This window comes from Mixophyes fleayi, chromosome 8 (genome assembly GCF_038048845.1).
Source record: "Mixophyes fleayi isolate aMixFle1 chromosome 8, aMixFle1.hap1, whole genome shotgun sequence".
NCBI classification, from domain to species: Eukaryota; Metazoa; Chordata; class Amphibia; order Anura; family Limnodynastidae; genus Mixophyes; species Mixophyes fleayi.
The window spans coordinates 106,751,137-106,771,438 of NC_134409.1; the positions used below are offsets into that span (position 1 = coordinate 106,751,137).

General features: G+C 39.0%; 1 protein-coding gene and 1 long non-coding RNA gene across 2 annotated transcripts in view; one reads left to right on the plus strand and one right to left on the minus strand.

Moving 5' to 3' along the window:
• Positions 1-20,262, plus strand: part of LOC142099560 (inter-alpha-trypsin inhibitor heavy chain H3-like) — a 122,346-nt gene extending 102,084 nt beyond the window's left edge. Inside the window, exons 14-21 of the mRNA XM_075183107.1 lie at positions 3,469-3,629; positions 5,840-5,899; positions 7,062-7,097; positions 10,899-11,012; positions 14,445-14,649; positions 16,103-16,275; positions 16,513-16,624; positions 20,044-20,262. Coding sequence (XP_075039208.1) covers positions 3,469-3,629; positions 5,840-5,899; positions 7,062-7,097; positions 10,899-11,012; positions 14,445-14,649; positions 16,103-16,275; positions 16,513-16,624; positions 20,044-20,170 — 988 coding nt within the window. The 3' untranslated portion in view covers positions 20,171-20,262. The remainder of the gene's footprint in view (positions 1-3,468; positions 3,630-5,839; positions 5,900-7,061; positions 7,098-10,898; positions 11,013-14,444; positions 14,650-16,102; positions 16,276-16,512; positions 16,625-20,043) is intronic.
• LOC142099561 (uncharacterized) overlaps positions 7,085-20,302 on the minus strand; it is a 70,210-nt gene continuing 56,992 nt past the window's right edge. The window contains exon 3 of the long non-coding RNA XR_012678572.1: positions 7,085-8,103. This is a non-coding gene — a long non-coding RNA (uncharacterized LOC142099561). The remainder of the gene's footprint in view (positions 8,104-20,302) is intronic.

A 20,302-nucleotide genomic window follows, 5' to 3' on the forward strand; every position in this document is an offset into this window, starting at 1 on the left:
AAAGTCCTTATATTGTGGAGGTAGCTGGTCCAAAACATGAGGAGGGGAATTATATAACTTGCTCACCTCTTCAACGGAGGATTCAGGTTTAGTCTCCAGAACATATGTTTCTTGTGAAAAAGAAATAGTCTTTGATTCCCAGTTAATGGATGGATTATTTGCAGCCAACCAAGGAATTCCCAGAATAATAGGAAACTGGGGAGAAGAAATCAGTAAGAATATCAGAGTCTCATGATGGTTTGGCTCAATTACGAGGTCCAGGGGTTCGGTTTCATGAGTAACTGGACCAGAGTTCAAAGGAGAACCATCCACAGTTTCCATTAATACTGGTATCTGTTTCTTTCTAAATTCAATCTTATTTCTCTTAGCAAACATAATGTCCATAAAATTGCCGTTTGCACCAGAGTCCACCATAGCTGTACTGGAAATGCAGTATGCACCGATCTGGAATCGAATTGGAATTGAGAAATGTGAGTTATTATTCTCCTTATTCTTCTCAGTTGATGCTAAAGAGGAGAGACAAGGAATAATTGCATTCACATGCTGAGGAATGTCGGAAATCACAGACTCCTGGTCTGAAAAGTCTGCATCTGCTAAGCTAGCCACTGTCTTCTGAGGTCTTCTAGGACAATTTGAGACATAATGTCCTGGTTTTCCACAATAAAGGCACAAGTTCTCTTGACGTTGTTGCTCCATTCTCTCATTGGAACTACGTTTGTGAAGTGTGTCTACTTGCATGGGTTCAGACTCAAATTCTGTAGTGGATTTTACCTCAGAATTCCCATAATAGTTTGAAGTTGTGGGTTCTCGATAACCGGGGTATGTCCAGGTTAAGGCCTTCCTTTCTTGTCGTCTCTCAATCAGACGAGCATCAATTCGAATGCAATGGATAATGAAAGGCTCAAGTTCAGTTGGTGCCTCTGCTCGGGCTAATTCATCTTTAATGGTCTCAGAAAGTCCCCTACGGTAGACAGACAGCTGTGCCTCAGAATTCCAAGTAGTATCAAGGACCCATCTTCGAAAGTCTGCAGTATATTCCACAACTGAGCGTCTCCCCTGAAGTAATTTCAATAATGTTTTTCAGCAGTATCTTTCCAGTTCGGATCATCAATGGTTTGTTTCATTACTTTGAGTAAGTCATCAAATTTCTCTAATATTGGACTAAAAATTTCAATATAAGGAGAGGCCCATGCAAGGGCAGTGTCCTTTAGTAGTAAAAGCATACACCGACTTTTCAGACTGGAAATGGGACTCATACAGTTGGAAATGCAGCTGGCATTGATTGATAAATCCGCTGAACTTTTGAGGGTCCCCTCCAAACCGGGCTGGTGAGAGAGGGAGAGCAGCAGGGGATGGTGAAGTTACAGGCACTTGTGGTGACCCCTTCTCCAACTCTGAGATACGTTCCTCATGTTGAGACAGTCTAATTATAAATTCCTGGTAACCACTATGTGCGTCACGGATTTTTTGTGAGATAACTTAAAACTCTTGATTAACCTGTGATTCAAGAGCCAAAAAACTGTCCTTCAGGAATTTCAGCTCTGCCTGACATTCAATTAGCACGGTGGTTAAACTTGCCACGCACCGCTTAACAGGTATATCTTCGGCGGGATCCATTTCAAGGCTTGAGTATCCTGTAACGATACTGGTGGTATTACCTGAAGCCCAATAGCCGAGTAGATATTCAGAGAGTAGTCAGATGTTTTTCCGGGTCGGTACACAAGAGGGTAGTCAGACGTTTGCCGGGTCGGTACACAAGCAGGTAGTCAGAGATGCAAGGTAGAGGAGCAGGTAGCAGGAGCTGAGCAAGCAGAATACTCAAGCATAGGTCTGAACCAGGAAGTGTCATTAATAGGCCCAAACAGGAAACAGAGTGAGAAAGGAGATGTACATATTTATTTTAGTGTTATTTGCAACTCAATTATCGTGCTGGAGTGAAAGGAAGTATAAATATAGCGTTCATTTGCAAAGAAATGGCCTTGTGCAATACCCACCCATGCACGCCAGGGCCACACACAGGAGATGGTGACAGGGGATTACAAATAAAGAGTGCATATTGATCCCTACATACATTAAATATAATAGAGTACAGTTAAACAGGTTATTTATATGTGTGTATATGTATATCTATATATAGACATATATATATATATATATATATATATATATATATATATATATATATATGTATGTACATATATAAATATATATATATATATACATGTAAATATATATATATATATATATATATATATATATATATATATATATATATATATATATATATATATATTGTTATCCAGGATCACACAGTGGACTTTTTAAGTGGAAACAATATTTGAATATTTGTTTAATGAGACTCACAGATCCAGTTATATATTTTTTTAAATACATCAATCTTTAAATAACTCCCAATGTGAACTGAATATATTAGAGATCAACTCCCTAAAGAATAGCTTGTCAAAGTATATTGATAGTTTCCATGCAGCCACATGAAAATAAACTGCCTGCTTAGATTAATGATGCTACTAAAGTTACAAGGACATATGACTATCACTGTCAAGTTTGGTGTGTACATACTAAATAAACAACAAAAGGAGAGGGTTATTTGTCACATTATACAACTTCCATTGATACATTTTGTCTTAAACAACTAAACACTTAAATAACAGGTATTTGAACTATATTTTAAATTGCAGTGTCATTGAGAAGTAAACATGTTTTAGAATATGTTATGTAGCACAAAAAGGGAAACATAAATATGTTCCCTGTCATATACATTTTGCAAATTCTAACTATTTATTGAATAATAATACCATTTTATATGCCTGATCTTTGCTTTTCACATTTACATAATTACATGGTTCTGTTTTGTTTTTTTAAATTGGTTTTGTTCGTTATCTTATGTTCAGCTCCTAGCATTCCTACAGTATGATTTATTTGTGTGTATAGAAATGTTCACTTCCAAGGCAGGATTTGGGACTGTAATTATATTTTAGGCATTTTATGTTCCATTTTTACATTTGGTTATTAATGGAGTTGTAAAATCTTTTTGCATATTTTGGGATTTAAATACAAATGTTAATTTATTTTTAGTCAAAGCTATATATTTTATATTAAGTAATAATAGTTTTATTTTTTATGGCAATTTGTGTTTATAATGGATTGGTACTGCAATGGGCACCAGGTCCACCCTTCGCTACACAAATTTATTTATAGACTATCGGGACTACAGACAAATGTATAAGCACTTGGGATATCAATTGATAAAAAACATTGTTTAACTTTTAACAATACTATAATTGTACTAAAATGTCTTTCACTGTCTGTCTCTCGTAAAAGGAAAAACATTTTTACCAAATGTTAATCGTTTATAGAGGCATTGCTGTAGAGGGTACATTATAATATATATAGCTGTGATTATATTTGTTCAATATGTGTTTCTAACATTATTTTGTTTTATCCAAGAATTTATGCTGATCCATCAGAAAAAGCAAACCTAACAGCACAGGCTCTTGACCTCTCCCTTAAGTTTAACTTTGTGACTCCTCTAACGTCAATGATAGTTACAAAACCAGAGGAGAAAGAGAAGGAATCGGAAACATTAATCGCCAATAAATTTGTGGATGGTAGGAAAATTCATTATGACCATAGCAAAAAAATACAGCAAATAAATCGCTTTTTAAAAAATTAATTAAAAAAAATAAATAAATAGTTTTTCTTTTAAAAACCTAATATAAATGCATCTCTGTAAATGCAAAAACATTGTGTACCATATATTCTGGTGTGTGCAAAAGTTAATGGAACAAGTTAAATTTTTCTGTAAATAGTAAAGGAAAGAAAATCTACAATAATTGAATTAGGATGTAGTCAATACATGACACCTTTTTTGTTTATGTCTGTGTGTTACATACCACTCTTGGTTCCACTGCCTGCGATGCTGAGCACATATTCAAATTGATGAGTCCCTTTTTACTGTTGATCTACAGGAACTGGCAAATCCTTATTTTTATAGCATCTCTTTAAAATATATGCACTTTCAAATACATCATCATTGGCCTCATTTCTTTCTCACTTGAGGAGCATTTGTGTCTCTCTGGATGACACTCTGGATGTCTCTCTGTCTCTCCGAATGAATTCACGGGCCTCATTTAGAGTTTGGTGTAAATATATAACTTTTGTCTGTATTTTGAGTTGCACGTATATTAACTCAACCCTAATATGCTATTATAACTGCTTTCTAGGGTGCCCAGAGCTGAATGACATTGTTCTCAATTGAAAAGGAGGTTTTACAAGCCACTCAGCCAATTGAAAGTGCTTTCACATAATAGCCACTTGTAATTGGCTGAGGATTGGGATAAAGTCATTTTCTGTTATGAATCCTCTTTCAGATTGTTTGGTGCATCTGGAAAAAGCGAAGCCCCCACTGGGATACCTCCATTACAATCATCTATCATGTCACCAATGCTGATATACCTACGCCTCCTGTATAAGACTACCAAGATTTAACATCTGTGTGGATCAGTTGGACCTTACAAGTATATTTGGGACTGTTGTTGCTTTAGGAACATATTTGGGATGCTCATTCTGGACTATTTTATATTGAAGGATGATATTTGATTAATTATATGATATATACTTCATCCGACATTGATGTTTGTTTAGAAGTGTTGATTGATTACCAGTGTGTTTTTCCACAAGATTGCTGCGTCAATAGGTGTGACACTCAGGTTGAAGTATTAGGATTAGAACCTTTATTATTTATGGTGAAGTTTATTAAAAAGAACAGTTGGGACACCAACTTCAGTGTTTTTAATTGTATTACCTCTGGACTAAGTCATGGAAGACAATTCTCATAAAAGTATGTTGTGGAAAAGTTTTAATTTTAATTTCAATTTAAATACATGTTTTTTAATCTTTTGTGTTTTATTTACTTATTTACTATATATTAGTATCCTGGGGTATGGGTCTTAGTGACCCGGATTCTATTACACTGGCACCACTGCAGAGTTGCCACTCCAGGTTCTCGATTTTTATTACCATTACCCTGGTATGAAAGGCCCAAAGGTGCCATGAAGATCCTAGTGCTTTTCAGAGTAGGTTTGGTAGTTTCTTGGAGCGAAAGGCACACAGTTGGTAGTAACGTTGTGCTGAGCAGGCTTTGTGTAGTTCACATTATGAAATAATGCTGCAGGGTTCTCTCTGTGAAGAATCCAGTGTTTGTTGCTGGTTAACACTTTTAAAGGGCGGCACTGTTCTCATTATTGCCCTAATTAGCTGGAAACAGTCAAGACTGTATAGCGCTTATGATGAATATTGACCCTATGGCTGGTTACTCACTAATGTGATCATTATCATCATATAAATAACTAGGATGCATCTCTGAATGGTAAGCTTAATTTTAGTGTGTTGACGAACACTGTACTACACTTTCACGTGAACACCCCCAATCTGCATCTTCAGGAGAAAGGGACCACAAGTGCAAGATACAGATAATTACATTTAGGTACAAGTTTTGGCGCATGCTCTGTGTGTCAAATCACGTTTTTAAATGGCGCAAATGGACTTATGTCCAACTCTAAATGAGACCCCATGTGTTTATTTTTGCACAGACATTTTGTGAGATAATTTACACTCAGAATTATTTTGATAACAACCAAAGACACTCATATAGCTCATACATTTGAACTATAAAACTGTTTGTATGGGCTTATAAAAACAGTCTATGTTCTAACTTGTGAAAGTTGTTTAAAAATGTATTTATTGTTAATATTGATTAACAACCTCCCTGTTACATAATCTTACAGTTTGATAATCTTTATTTTATTGGTGATTACAGGATATTCCTCTGTGAATGTACCTTCTTCCTCAGTAAATGTACCTCCTTCAGCATCACAGAGTAAGGTTTTACTTCTTTAAATATTATAAAAATTATATTATTCTTGTTCACTCTATGTTAGTGAATTACATTTGTTTTTTGACGTCGTAAAAAGTTGCAAAGTTAAAAAGGGTAATTTCCTGACTTGTAAAATTATACCTGGCATCGCATATGTTGTGTCACAGCAAGAGCCAATTTGTGTGTAAATGCACCTATGATTAAAGTAGAAAATTGATCTGCATGACATGTAGAGTTGTATGATGGGCTGTAATCGAACAATTTGCCAAGACTTAAAAAAGCTTTATGAGAGTGGTCACCAGTGTGCGCAAGGCAGTAAAATAGGTACATTAGCACCTAAGACTCAGCATACTCTGATTGTCTTCATAGGCTTCCCAGCTCTTCTGTGGCTAGAGCTAGGAAGAATGAATGCAGACTCTTTTTGCTCAACCAAGTATTTGGCAGTTGTGAAAGTGGGTACCACTAAACACCTGCAAATATGGACTGCCTCTTGGCACTTGGACCGCGTTAGATTGATCAATAGTTACTCCACTCTGTGGTCCACGATGTCTCTTCTCTTCTATGGCTGCTCTTCTCTATAATATCACTTTCCTCTATGTCAGCACTGCCCTCTCTGACTGTACTATCCTCTATGTCAACTCTCTCCTCTGACAGTATTTTCCTTCATAGCAGCTCTCTCTTCTATTCCCACTATCCCTACTCTGGAAGTTCTATTTTCTGTGACAGATCTTTCCTTTATAGCTGTTCTCTCTACTCTGGTAGTACACCCCAGCTTCTGTCTCCTCCCTTGCACCAAAGCAGCCTGTCTTGGCTGGCTCTAACGTCCCATTGCTTATAACACCTCGGGTATACTTGGGGGAGGTTGTCTCCAGCACAGCTCCCGCGGATGGACAAGACCACCCCAGACCACAAATTCCTCCTCCTTTCTCTCTCCGCTATAGGGTCCTGGCTCTTTAGTGCTAGTCACTCCCGGGAACGGGTGTTACATAGACATCAAGACTTTTTTTAATGTTTGGATAATCAAATACCATAGAGTAGATGTTAAAATTCTCTTCTGTCTCAGAAACTATAGCATTGGGTTTATAAATGAAAACATTTAATCAGACTATTAGTATAACTTATTACATTGTAATACATTTTGATATTTTAATATTCATTTTAACAGGTAACAAATATCAGTCATCTTCTTCATCAAACTGGGGTAAGATATTCCTTGTTCTTAAAAATAAAAATCACATTTAATCTGTATGTTAATTTTGTATCTGTGGTTGTTGATATTTGGTGTCCTCACAATAACAAACATAAATAATTGCTATTGCAACTTGGCTCTTACTACAGGGGTTGTTTACTGAATAACAAGGATCAATATAGTGATGTCTAATTAGATGGTAAGTATAAATCCTTTTGTGCAGTGTAGGGAGTTGTGATTAGTAGGGATTGATGGTGTTTGCTAAGTAAAGAAAAACTGCTTTCGAGACTCCCTCTTAACTGTCTTGCATTAACAGAAAATAATTAACCCATTCAATACATATTAATTAACTGCCCAGTGGTGGGCACTCTAATCTCAAATGCCTTGGTGCCATAAAGACATGAGATAATTTTGCTTGGATGCTCCCTATAATGCATTAGGCAATGGTACAAAATGAACTCACAGCCTAACTCTGGGGAACCTATTCTTATCCTTAGTAATGTAGTATATGGAAGAATAAGAATATGATATACCCTATGATTACTAGCCTAGTGTTTTGGGCAGTAGTCAAGGTAACCATTGGGGACTATAATATTAGCTGTATAAGGTGTAATTTAAACCCACCTGCATGGATGTTTCCATCCACCATGCTGTCAGGGGTTTGAGAATGTGTATGTTGGCCTAGGGGCTACGAATCCCCTGACTAGTATGCCTGTGTAAAAGAATAAAAAATAAACTATCCATCTTTACTTAACAAAATATTGTAATAGATCCTTAGCATATACCACACTTTGCATACACAACTGATTCTCTTCAGTCTCATTTTTTAACCCAATCGATCTTGAACAAAAGCCCTTGATGATCTGTTTACATCAGTTGTAATTAAATTTGTAAAGAAAAAGCAATGATTGAAGTCTTTGATTCGAAAATGAAAAATGCTCTTATTTCAAGCACCCAGACAGACTTCAAGAGATAGTTGGAAATGGTGCCAATGTATTTCTCACTGTTTGCGATGAATCTAATTGATAGAAAAAAAAAATTACTAATCAGATGCAAGGAAAATGGTATTAAGTATTTCAAACATTTTTATTATTATTATTGTTTATTTATATAACACTACTATATTATGCAGCACTGTACAGAGAATATTTATCATTTACATTAGTCCCTGCGTCATTGGAGCTTACAATCTAAATTCTGTAACACACAAGCATTCACACTCTAGGACAGTGGTTCCCAAACTTTTGCAGTTCGCGGCACCCTTAGAGTCTCCAAATTTTTTCAAGGCACCCCTCCAAAATAATTATTGAGCAGTCCTGTTTTAGAAGTAGTTGGGTCAAAGAATTGTAATAAGTATTTAGGTCAGGACAGAAATACTTATTTAGTTGTATGCAAAAATGCCCCCTCTGCATCCAGATACTCTGCCCTCAGGCACTCTGCCCCCTCTGCATCCAGACACACTGCCCCCTCTGTCACGCTGTCCCCCCTCCTCTGCTCTGTCACGTTGTTCCCCCTCCTCTGCCCTCTCTCACAATGTCCCCCTCCTCTGCCCTCTCACACGCTGTCCCCTCCTCTGCCCTCTCACGCTGTGTTCCCCTCCACTGCCCCTCTCACGCTGTGTCCCCCTCCTCTGCCCTCTCACGCTGTGTCCCCCTCCACTGCCCCTCTCACGCTGTGTCCCCCTCCACTGCCCCTCTCACGCTGTGTCCCCCTTCTCTGCCCCACTATGCCCCTCCTCTGCTCTCTGTCCCCCTCCTCTGCCCCGCTGTCACCATCCTCTGCTCTCTGTCCCTCTCCTCTGCCCCGCTGTCCCCATCCTCTGCTCTCTGTCCCCATCCTCTGCCCTCTGTCCCCCTCCTCTGCTCTCTGTCCCCCTCCTCTGCTCTCTGTCCCCATTCTCTGCTCTCTGTCCCCCTCCTCTGCCCCGCTGTCACCCTCCTCTGCCCCGCTGTCACCATCCTCTGCTCTCTGTCCCCCTCCTCTGCTCTCTGTCCCCCTTCTCTGCTCTCTGTCCCCATTCTCTGCTCTCTGTCCCCATCCTCTGCTCTCTGTCCCCCTCCTCTGCTCTCTGTCCCCATTCTCTGCTCTCTGTCCTCCTCCTCTGCTCTCTGTCACCATTCTCTGCTCTCTGTCCCCCTCCTCAGCCCCGCTGTCACCATCCTCTGCCTCGCTGTCACCATCCTCTGCTCTCTTTCCCCCTCCTCTGCCCTGCTGTCCCCATCCTCTGCTCTCTGTCCCCATCCTCTGCTCTCTGTCCCCATCCTCTGCTCTCTGTCCCCATCCTCTGCCCCACTGTCACCATCCTCTGCTCTCTGTCCCGCTCCTCTGCTATCTGTCCCCATCCTCTGCTCTCTGTCCCCATCCTCTGCCCTCTGTCCCCCTCCTCTGCCCTGCTGTCCCCATCCTTTGCTCTCTGTCCCCATCCTCTGCTCTCTGTCCCCCTCCTCTGCTCTCTGTCCCCATCCTCTGCTCTCTGTTACCATTCCCTGCCCCGCTGTCGCGATCCCTCTCACTCTGCCCCGAGCCAGGCGCCAGCCATTAAAAAAAAAGGAACACAGAAACTTACCAATCCGTCAGGCGCCAGGACCCAGCAGCCTCCTATCTCCCAGCAGCTTGTTACTGACGTCGATATTCAGTGACAGCTGCGGGAGAGAGGAGGCTGCTGGGTCTCGGCGCCCGGCGGATTGGTAAGTTTCTGTGTTCTCTTTTTTTTTTGTGGCTGGCCCGCGACACCCCAGTGACAGCGCCGCGGCACCCCTGGGAGCCGCGGCGCACAGTTTGAGAACCACTGCTCTAGGATCTATTTTAGTCAGCAAGAACACATGCAAACATTGGGAGAACATATAACTTCACACAGACAGGACTCTGGTTGGGAATCAAACCCATAATCAAGTGCAGTGAGGCAGCAATTCTAACCACTGTGCCACTGTGCTGAACTTTAAATAGCTGTTTGTTTGTTTTTTTACTTATGTTTGTAATTTTGTGTAACCTGGACAAAGATAAGTAGTTTTAAATAACCGAATGCCAGTAACAGCCACAGTTGTCTTCTTTGCACTAGACATGGCTTTGGGGATTCACATCCATTCAGCCACAAGAACATTAGTGAGTTCAGACACTGATGTTTGACAAAAAGACTGGCTTGCAGTAAGCGATCCAATTCATCCCAAAGGTTTTTGATGGGGTTGAGGTCAAGGTTCTGTACAGATACAAGAATAGAGAATTCCAAGTTTTCCTTTAGATTTTATTGTTTTGATTCACAAATTTTGAAAATCAAAGCACCCACATAGTACAATTAAATATGTTTCATGCTTGAATGAGGATACTGTTCCCTTAATCCTGAAAAATGAAATATTGAAATATGAATGCAGAGGAATCAGGATCTGGTTATGTGAATCACATCATCAAGGTCACAGCAAACTTCCCAAGAATGAGACATAGGATATGGTAGGCTGACCTAAAAAAAGGGAGTGTCCTGAACATTCCAGGAGAGTAGGCAAGAATGGTAAAGAGCAGCTGAGATGTAATGTATGCTTAGCTACTTGCTTTCAAGTCCAGTTATGGACATTTGTCTCCTATTATTCTTATGTTATTTACACATTGGTGAATTCAATCACGCAAACATATGATGTGGTGCAATTGTGAGTGAGACAAGATCGAGAATTTCTACTGCTTTAAAATGGAAAATACATTTTAAGACAATAAAAAATCTTTTGGTCCCATATAACAGACTAAACTTCCCCACAATTAGGTGTATGGTCGCATGCTAAGTCAGGAAAGAAAAGATGTTTTATGTTATATTATATTTGTTGACAGTTGATTCAGACCCTCATTTTGTGATAAATGTTCCACAAAAGAAGGATGCATTGTGCTTTAATATTCAAGAGGAGCCTGGTGTGGTGCTGAATCTTATTGAAGACCAAGAACTAGGTATGCAATATCTTTATTATAATCCTCTTTATTATAAATTATATTGTGTCATGCAACATTTTATAACAGTGATAGGAAAGCTGCATGCAACATGATATAGACATATATATATATATATATATATATATATATAAATTACCGATGAAGACTATAATATTTTTCAAGTCAGACAAAGCACGGATTGTTCTGCTTTTCAAGATACTTTGTGCAGTGCAGTGAGAACTTTGTAAGAAAGGCAGAAGCAGTGAAAGGAGCTACCAACTGATTTGCAACATTTTGTGTGTTGGTCGGATCAGAATTAGAAGTAGAGAGATAAATTTTGCATTCTGACCAGACTTGCTGCATGAAACAAATGTATTACAGTATTGAGCTTGGTTACCATCGTTCATTATGCACATGTGCTGTAGCAACCAATGTCAGTTTAGAAAATGCAGACACATTTTTGTCTACAGCAGTATGTGCTATTAATTAGAACACCTTCTATATTACAAATTAGACAATTTATAACAGATATCACATCCTGTATGATTCATAGCACACAATATAAAATCTTTATTAGACAGTACATCACACAGATCTTGCAGTATATAATAAATTATGATATAACATATTTTTTATATATACACTCTATACAGTGCCTGATCAGCCAATAGGCTGACCAGGCTGCAGCCTGGGGCGCTGGAGCCAGGGGGGGCGTAGCGATGCCAAGATGTTTTTTTTTGTTTGTTTTTTTTCTAAATGTGGCAGCCGGATTCATCGGGACTGCCCCTGGTTTAAAGGAGCGGTCCCGACTGTCACTATCACATGGTACAGTGTGGCCGCAGGCGCTTCTTACTCTGGTCACGTGAGATCAGGACTTCCACATCTCACGTGACAAGAGTAAGAAGCGCCCGCGGCCACACTGACAGGCGGCTAGCAACGATCGCTGCCTGTCATACACAGCGCTGAAGAGAGGAATCCACAGCAGGTAAGTCCGTTCTAATGTCTCGGGGGGAGGGGCAGTAGATGGGCAGGTGAGCAGGATAAAGGTGGCAGGTGAAGTGGCTGGATAGGGGGGGGGGCGCTACAGCTGAAATAGCCTAGGGCGGCCGGAACCCTTAATCGGGCCCTGACTCTATATAAGCTCACAGGAAAAATCTGTGGTTGCTGGATGACTGGGAGGGAAGGGCTAGCTAAAGCAAACCACATTTCTCCCCTCAATTCTCCTTTTTCTTACCCAGTTCTATTCCTTGTCCCATGTGCTCTCTCCTACATTCTGCAGTTCTGTCTTCTGTTCTTTCCTTTCTCCAGCTCTTGATTCTCTCCCAGCTGTTATGGCCGCCAGTGCGTCATAAACTTGTAGAACTAGCATAAAAGTTCTTCACCTATAGCAGCCGCCTTTCCCGTAGAGACTGGTTATGCTCACAGGTACTCGGATGCCCCCAGGTCTTATACTCAGTGTAGTACAAGTTTATGGTCACACGGCAGCACTCAGGAGTGGGAGGTAATACACGGAGTAGGGACAGGCCAAAGGTCTGCGGTCTGGAAAAGAGATGGTAATGTCTGACTGGCCTAACAGAGCACAGGCGGAAACGTCAGATACAAGCAGGGTCAAGGCCACAGGCAACGATGCAAATCTGGGTAACAGGCAGAAGTCAAGACAGCAAGCGATGGTTCAAGTCCAGGTAACAGGCAGAAGGTCAGGGCAACAAGCGATGGTTCAAAGTCCAGGTAACAGGCAGAAGGTCAGGGCAACTAGCAGGTATCAGGATCCAGGAAACAGGCAGAGATCATACACAGAAATCAATTCAAAGGTTTTCACCAAACAGAGCACAGGAGCAGGTCAGCAAACTGGTAACAGAACGCTATAACCGGCAGGGAGGCTAAGCCTTCCCTGCCTTAAATACTGAAGGGAGACAATCAAGGCTTAACCCTGAAACTATCCCCAGGACCTGGCTAATTAATTAAAGAGTAATTAATTAGCCCATAGGCTGTTTCTTTTACTCGGCGCGCGTGTCCAGCTGTCAGTGTTGCCGGGGTGCAGCGCTGTATCAGAAAGCTTCCCGACTGTTTTCTTGGCAATGGCCGGGACGAGGGGAACCTTAAATGACGTCTCAGCTGTTGCCATAGCAGCCGGGAGGCTGGAGGAGAAAGCAAGCCGCGGATCGCCACGGCTCGTGACACCCGCTCTCTCCTTTCTTCCACCTAGTTGCTCGCTTGCACTTCTTGCCACAACTGGTTCTCTATTTTCTTTTTTAATCCCTCTGCTATTCCTATTTTCCTCTCAGTCTATTTTCTCTTTATCTTTCTCTTAATTGTGGGTGCTGTGATTGGCCTCACTTATCACCTTTTAGTAGGATGGTAAAGAGAAGTACTGTTTTAAAGAAATTCACAAATCTAGACAATCACAGCAGCCACAGCTACAGGACGGCAAGCCTATCAGTTCTGGTTAATTAGATGTAGACCACCTTTGCCACTGCATCTCTGCAAGCTCTTAATGATTGGTTCCATCACTGTTTCATAGACTAACTGCGACTGCTTTCATTAGCTTAAACAGCTGCAGTTAGGTCTTGTCCAAAAACCAAGTCCAAGGGGTCGGACCTTTTATTTCGGGGCTGGGCCCGATTAGTATGCTTAGCCCACAGTCAGGTGAAAAAAAAATAAACAGTTTTTTAAAAACATGGGAAAAATATGTATCAAATACAACGGCCGGCCCCTCAAGGTCACTGGCTTATCAGGAAAGTCCCAGTAAAGTCTATAGCCAATCGGCTCTTGGGTATGAATGTAACAAATTTTTTATATGATCAAATTATAAAAAAACAAAACAAAAAAAAATCCTTAAGATAAAGAGAGCATATTAAAATATTTATTAAACATAAATAAAAATATTTAACTTATGAAATCAACGTATTGTGGTAATAAGAAGATGATCTATAAAAAGTGTTCCTAATTTATTAATTGAACTGGGTGAAACTACAACAAACTAAAGTGAAAAGAAAAAAATATATTCAATTATTAATTTTGTGAAAGTACATATTGATAAACTCAAGCCAATAATAGCAAAACCAGCATACATACAAATACATATGGCCACACACTGTTCATTGTTAGTTTTGTATCTTTTATGACTTTAATAAAGAACTTACAAATTTTCAATAAACCTGGAGCTTAATATAACTCTTGAAAGAACCTCAGATCTGCACTATACAGACCCAACTATCTCTAGAATGAAAACCCACCGACAACCAGACATATGGAGAAGATATTCATATGGAGAACAGATCAAATCCACCCTCGTAGGTCTTAGGGTATCACATAACTTTATGATTCTATAATACTTATTATTTTTCTGAAGAGGTTTCTAATAGTAATTAGTAATCACACAATACAGTCACATACATCACTCCTTAAAGACTTGTCCTGATACTAGTGTCAGTATATTTTATTCCTTAGGCATTGCAGTTAATGGGGAACTTATTGGAATGAAGAAAACAGGCAACAATGTGACAACACATGCAACCTATTTTGGAAGATTGGGGATTATAAACAGAGAGATGAGACTAAGAATTGAGGTGACCACTGAGACAATCATTATCTTGCATCATAAAAAGAGGGAAACTTTCACATGGGAGACAATAACATCCATAAACAAGAACGGGTAAGGAACTGAATTTTATGCAGAGTTAATTGTTCAAGTCAATAAATAATCAAATCTGTATAAACACATAAGGTGATGTCAACGAGAGAACAAAGCCACTCGCTCTCCAGAGTGTATTGTTGCAATATTAACAGTCATTTACAGAAATACAAAACTACTGGCCCATAGCTCAACATAGGCCTAATTATCCTGATTATATGCAACGCTCATGGAAAATGAGCATCATGTTTGTGGAATCTTTAGGGATGAAACATTTTGCATTAGAAACTTTCCTAACTAAATGTGGGCAACATAGATAAAGTTGTTTTGTAATTTGTGCTGTGGGATCCGCTATTTAAATGATATTTCCTGTTTATCAATTGGCTGTAGAAGCAGTCCTTGGAGGTTGTGGGAAACAAAGCCTCTGTCCATAATATCAATGGGATGCTTTTTGTACTTTCCAGATGCACTTTATATTTTTATCCTGTGCACTTTATATTATTATAGTGTTGAGTGTATTAAGATCATGATACAATCAAATTACATACAATTCCATTAAACAAAATAGGAAATATGTCCCTGCCCAAATGATCTTACAGTATAAAAGCTGTAGAGAACACTTGATACATAAGGTAGCAAAATAAAAATTATAGCTGGTGGTGGGGAAAGAGCACGTGGCTACTGTAAGGCAGAAACATTTTCGCTAACCAATATTAAAGTCATCGTTGTGAAATGCCATTTTTTGGCAGCTTCCAGTGGTTTGAAAATCAGAACATCCACTTTATACATAAAAGTGCATTTCTAACAGTGCATTAAAAACATTTAAACATACACTAACTCATGATTTATTTAACACATAAATGAAGCTAAACAGCATTTTTGGTAGAAAAAGGTTAAAATTACATAGTTATATATATATATATATATATATATAGAGAGAGAGAAGTGGAAAATAGTGGTTGCTATAGGCAACAACTCCAATTCTTCAAACCCGCAGCTAAGTAAATATACCCCTTTGTGTCTTACTTTTGCCTCTGTGCTCCTTTCCCCAATGCTTTCAGCTCAGTAAATATGCTAATATGTATAATAAAAGGGCATTTATGCAGAATTAGTGCACAGTGCTCAGATCATTGTGCCTCTCCCAGAGCACTTGGAATGCCAATGATCCATCCATTGTCCGGTGCAAAAATATAGTTGCTCTGCATTTCGCTGAGCACATCAATGCAATATTCTGTATAAATAGGAGCATAGTTCACACATTTTTTTGGGCTCATCCGGGACATTTGCATTGTGCCACCATTTTGTAAATGGCCCATAGTTTCTGTTGAAGAAAAGTATGAAGAATAGTGTTCCTTTAAGAAATCCAAGCCAAGATAAATTGAAGTCTACTCCTCAATTCAAAGTATGAGATTTTCTGCACTTTATCAAAACCATGTACAGTGTTGTCATACACTATTTATATTAATTCTTTCAGGTTTAATTTGATAATCAACAAGAAAAATAATGTGATATTTTCATTTGGAGAAGGGGCGACATTTCTTATTATTTTGCATGAAGTTAGGAAGGACCACCCTCTTCACAGAGATTTCTTAGGATTTTATACTTTGGATGATCATAAATTTAGTGCAAGAGTTCATGGACTACTAGGTAAGGATTTGTATTCTGTACTATAGTGGTTTTAAAAGTGTGTGGTTGTGCCTGAAATTCATTTGTCGCAGTATTAAGGAGGAGGGTATTTTTACTGCTTTTTAGTTTATTATATATTTTTGATAATTACAACAGACTTATAATCTGTGTTATGCATCATGAATTAAATACAAGTTATCCTGGCTTTTTAAACCACCCATTTACTGTATTTCAAAATAATGTTTAATGTTGTTTTAGGACAATTTTTTCATGGCATAACTTATAAAATTTCCAATGTCCACAAGACTGACAATACTGAAAAACCTGATGCAACAATGGAAGTGAAGAATAAGCTGCTGACAGTGACAAGGTACAGGATGATTTGCTTGTATATTTTTACTCTAAAATTACATATAATCTTTATTAATAAAATTTAAATGCAACATGTTGGTTGAGCAAGTATGTGTCTATTAGTAATATTGAAGTGCAACAATTTGAATATGCAAATTCTTGCTGTATCACTGTTTTGCCTTGTGGGTGGTATAGACAGCACCGGTGCTAGGGTCCTTGGCGCCCTAGGCACAGTGTGAAAATCGGCGCCCCCCTCCCTTTAAAAATCGGCGCCCCCCTGTCAAAATTGCCGCTGCGCTTCCCTCCCCTCAGCTCCCCATGTCTTTCTTTAACTTACCTGCATGAAGCTGCTCCTCTCTGCTCTGTCTTCTCCCCTCCACTCACAGACACTGTCGGGCCGTGATGATGACATCATCACGGCCTGTCACTGTCAGTGAGCGGAGGGGAGGAGACAGAGCAGAGAGGAGCAGCTTCATGCAGGTAAGATTCATAGCCTCTTCCCTCCTCTCCTCCCCGTGGATTTCCGTTTTAAATGACCATAGTCATTTTTTTTTTAATTTCGAGGCGCCCTGCAGAGCCCGGCGCCCTAGGCAATTGCCTAACCTTGCCTAATGGGAGCGCCGGGCCTGGGTATAGATGTATACCCTCAAGAACAGCTACCTGTAGAACACTATTGGGACTCCAATCCGGGTCTAGCTCATTCTCTCTAATGTAAGGATTCTGTAGGTTAGTCAGTAAACAAGTATCCCCCACACGTGAAGATTTAATAATGGTAAAGTTCTTGTAGAGCAAATAAAGCAGTGTACATTTACCATCTAGATGCATTAATCATTGTGCTTCCAATATACACAAACCAAATGCACAAAAACAGGTGCATTAGATCATAGCATATGCTCTGCTGGGACTCATTTGTGGATGTTCATAATTAATCTTTAATGTAATGATTTGTTCCCTTAAAGGCTAACTCCACTCAAAACTAAAAAGTAGTTTTCAGTGCTATTGGGTGACTTAAAATGAAATGCTTAAGTTTATTCTGTTGTAATAATGCTTAAGGTTAACAGCAATAATGTGGGTGAACCAGCAGAAACACTACACTTACTGGGGAGTAAAAGTTGTCGAATATGCATTGCATTAGAACACATACAGTATGCATTGGTTTGTAATAAATTATATGAAATGTGTACATAGTAAAGAGTAAAATATTTAAATCTTAAGATGTAATTCTATAGATGCTTAATCACAACCTGATAACAGTACCTGCTGTGCTGTTATATAAATTGAATAGCTATGTTTATGTTACCAGTATCTACATTAAAAATATGTTAGAGCAGAATATGTGAAAAGGAGTTAACAGAACCTCTGCATTGTGTGAATTTAAATTTAAATGTTATATTTCGGCACAATTACTATTTATTTGCTGAATTTAACAAATTGTAAAAATATGCTGAATGTGGTATGTGCAAACATTTGGGCACCCTGTCAATCAGTTAGGGAAATTACACTCAATCACTAGGACGTATCTTAAGATTTGAGGACTCCCCAGTGTTGAGAGTCCATCTACTCTGGTACTGTGCAGTGAAGCACTGTTTAGCATTTTGGTTCTAGAACTGAAAGCTCAAATGGAACATTACTGCATGTTTAACCCCTGTGCATGCTCAGAAAAGTAGAGCACCAGGCCCCATAACAGCTGCATGGACTGCTGTAGCGGCAGCTTTATGATTCAATACATGTGAGCTGATTTTCATTCAAAAGAATAGAGATGAGCTGTAGGAATGGGCCATATGCAAATTCTCAGATATAAGCAATAATTATATTTATTTGTACATATTTTAATTATCTTGGGGTGGAATGGGAGAGGGAAGATGTGGTCTGATGTAGGGCAAGTACATAAAGAGCTGCTAAAGGGCAGGTGCAAATACAAGCAGATGATAATGACTTGGCATAAATCAGTTGCATATACTGTTGACGCAAACCCGGAGGGATCTCGAGATGTGTACAGGTCTGCATATGGACAGAAACATGCCATTTTTGCATGCCCATCTTACAAATAACTGTGCATCAGTCCCATTATCAGTATCTAAACACCAAATTAACTATATTGTAAAGTATATAGTCTTTATGTGAAAAATATATGGAAAATTGAATGTGTCTTGCTGGTTAATATGAAAAATAATGTGCACAATGTTACCAGGAAATTACAAATGAAGGGATAATTTTAATGGATTTAAAGTAGAGAAACTATTTAAATGTATGCTTTTTCAATCCTGGAAATTGATATTGAATAAAAAATATTTCACTATCCTGCACCCCCCTTTGTGGTCTTTATTTGTTTCAGACTGGACTATAAAAGGAAGGGTGTAAAGAAAGGGAGTAGAGGACTTTTTGCATGGACTAAAAGCCATTTTGCTGAATTGTAAGAGTTTTAAGCTGTAAGAGGATAGCACAACTGAAAATATCTCCTGCTATTAAAGACAGAAAACTATTGAGAATCATCATCATCAGTTATTTATATAGTGATACTAATTCTGCAGTGCTGTACAGAGAACTCATTCACATCAGTCCCTGCCCCGTTTGAGCTTACAGTCTAAATTCCCTAACATACACACACAGACCGAGAGAAACTAAGGTCAATTTTTTTAATAATGACAATTAACCTACTAGTATGTTTTTGGAGTGTGGGAGGAAACCTGAGCACCCGGAAGAAACCCACGCAAACACAGGAAGAATATACAAACTCCACATGGTCAGAAATAAAACTCATGACCCCAGTGCTCTGATGTGCTAACCACTAAGCCATTGTGCTGCCCTATCAAAGATCACATGGTACCAAAGATTCAAAGATCACATGGAATCACAATAGTAAAATGGAATCACATACATTTCATGTAAAAGGCATGTTGATTAATCTGTATGGCAGCCAGAGGCTTATACTAGCCCAACCACAGTGTGCCAATGCTACCACTTAGAGCTGGATGATGAGCAAATGAAGGCCCTGCTTCTATCTCCAGCCATACCCACATTATTATCAGTATGCCAAACCTTTTGCCATTATACCCAATTGCACAAGCCTCAATTTCGCTGAGCCAACAGCAGCTATTGTCCCCTTCCCATTTCCTTACAAAACCACCACAATTAACATTCAGATCTCCCTGGCCAAAAAGAATGCCTGTGTTAGATTTCTAGTAGTCCAGCACTGCTACAAAGCCTGAGACCATATCATCATCAACATTTATTTATATAGCACCATATAGAAAACTTTCATAGTGAGAAAGGAAACCTTTAAAGATTGTGCAATTTTATAGGATACCATTACTCTGAAATAGGTCAAGAGGGAAACGCTCAAGATATTCTAGAGCAAGGTACTAATATCCCATGTTTTATACACTTTTTCTGTTGTTAAGTAATGTTTGTTAATAACCTTTACTATTGTAATTTTAGGCGTGTACAAATGGACTACAGGAAGGACAGTTTGGTTCCCTGCTGGCTTGTTCATTCCAATGGAGAAGGGCTGATTGACGGAAGCCATAAAGATTATATTGTACCTGATATCTTCAGCATCGCTTAAGAGAAACAATATATTGGAATCAATCAAGTAGATCCAGAATAATTCATTATTCAATGTATTGTATTCTTCTTATTAAATAACCAGTACATAAATATTGGTGTGATCAAATGAACTACCTTGAAGTGCACCTGC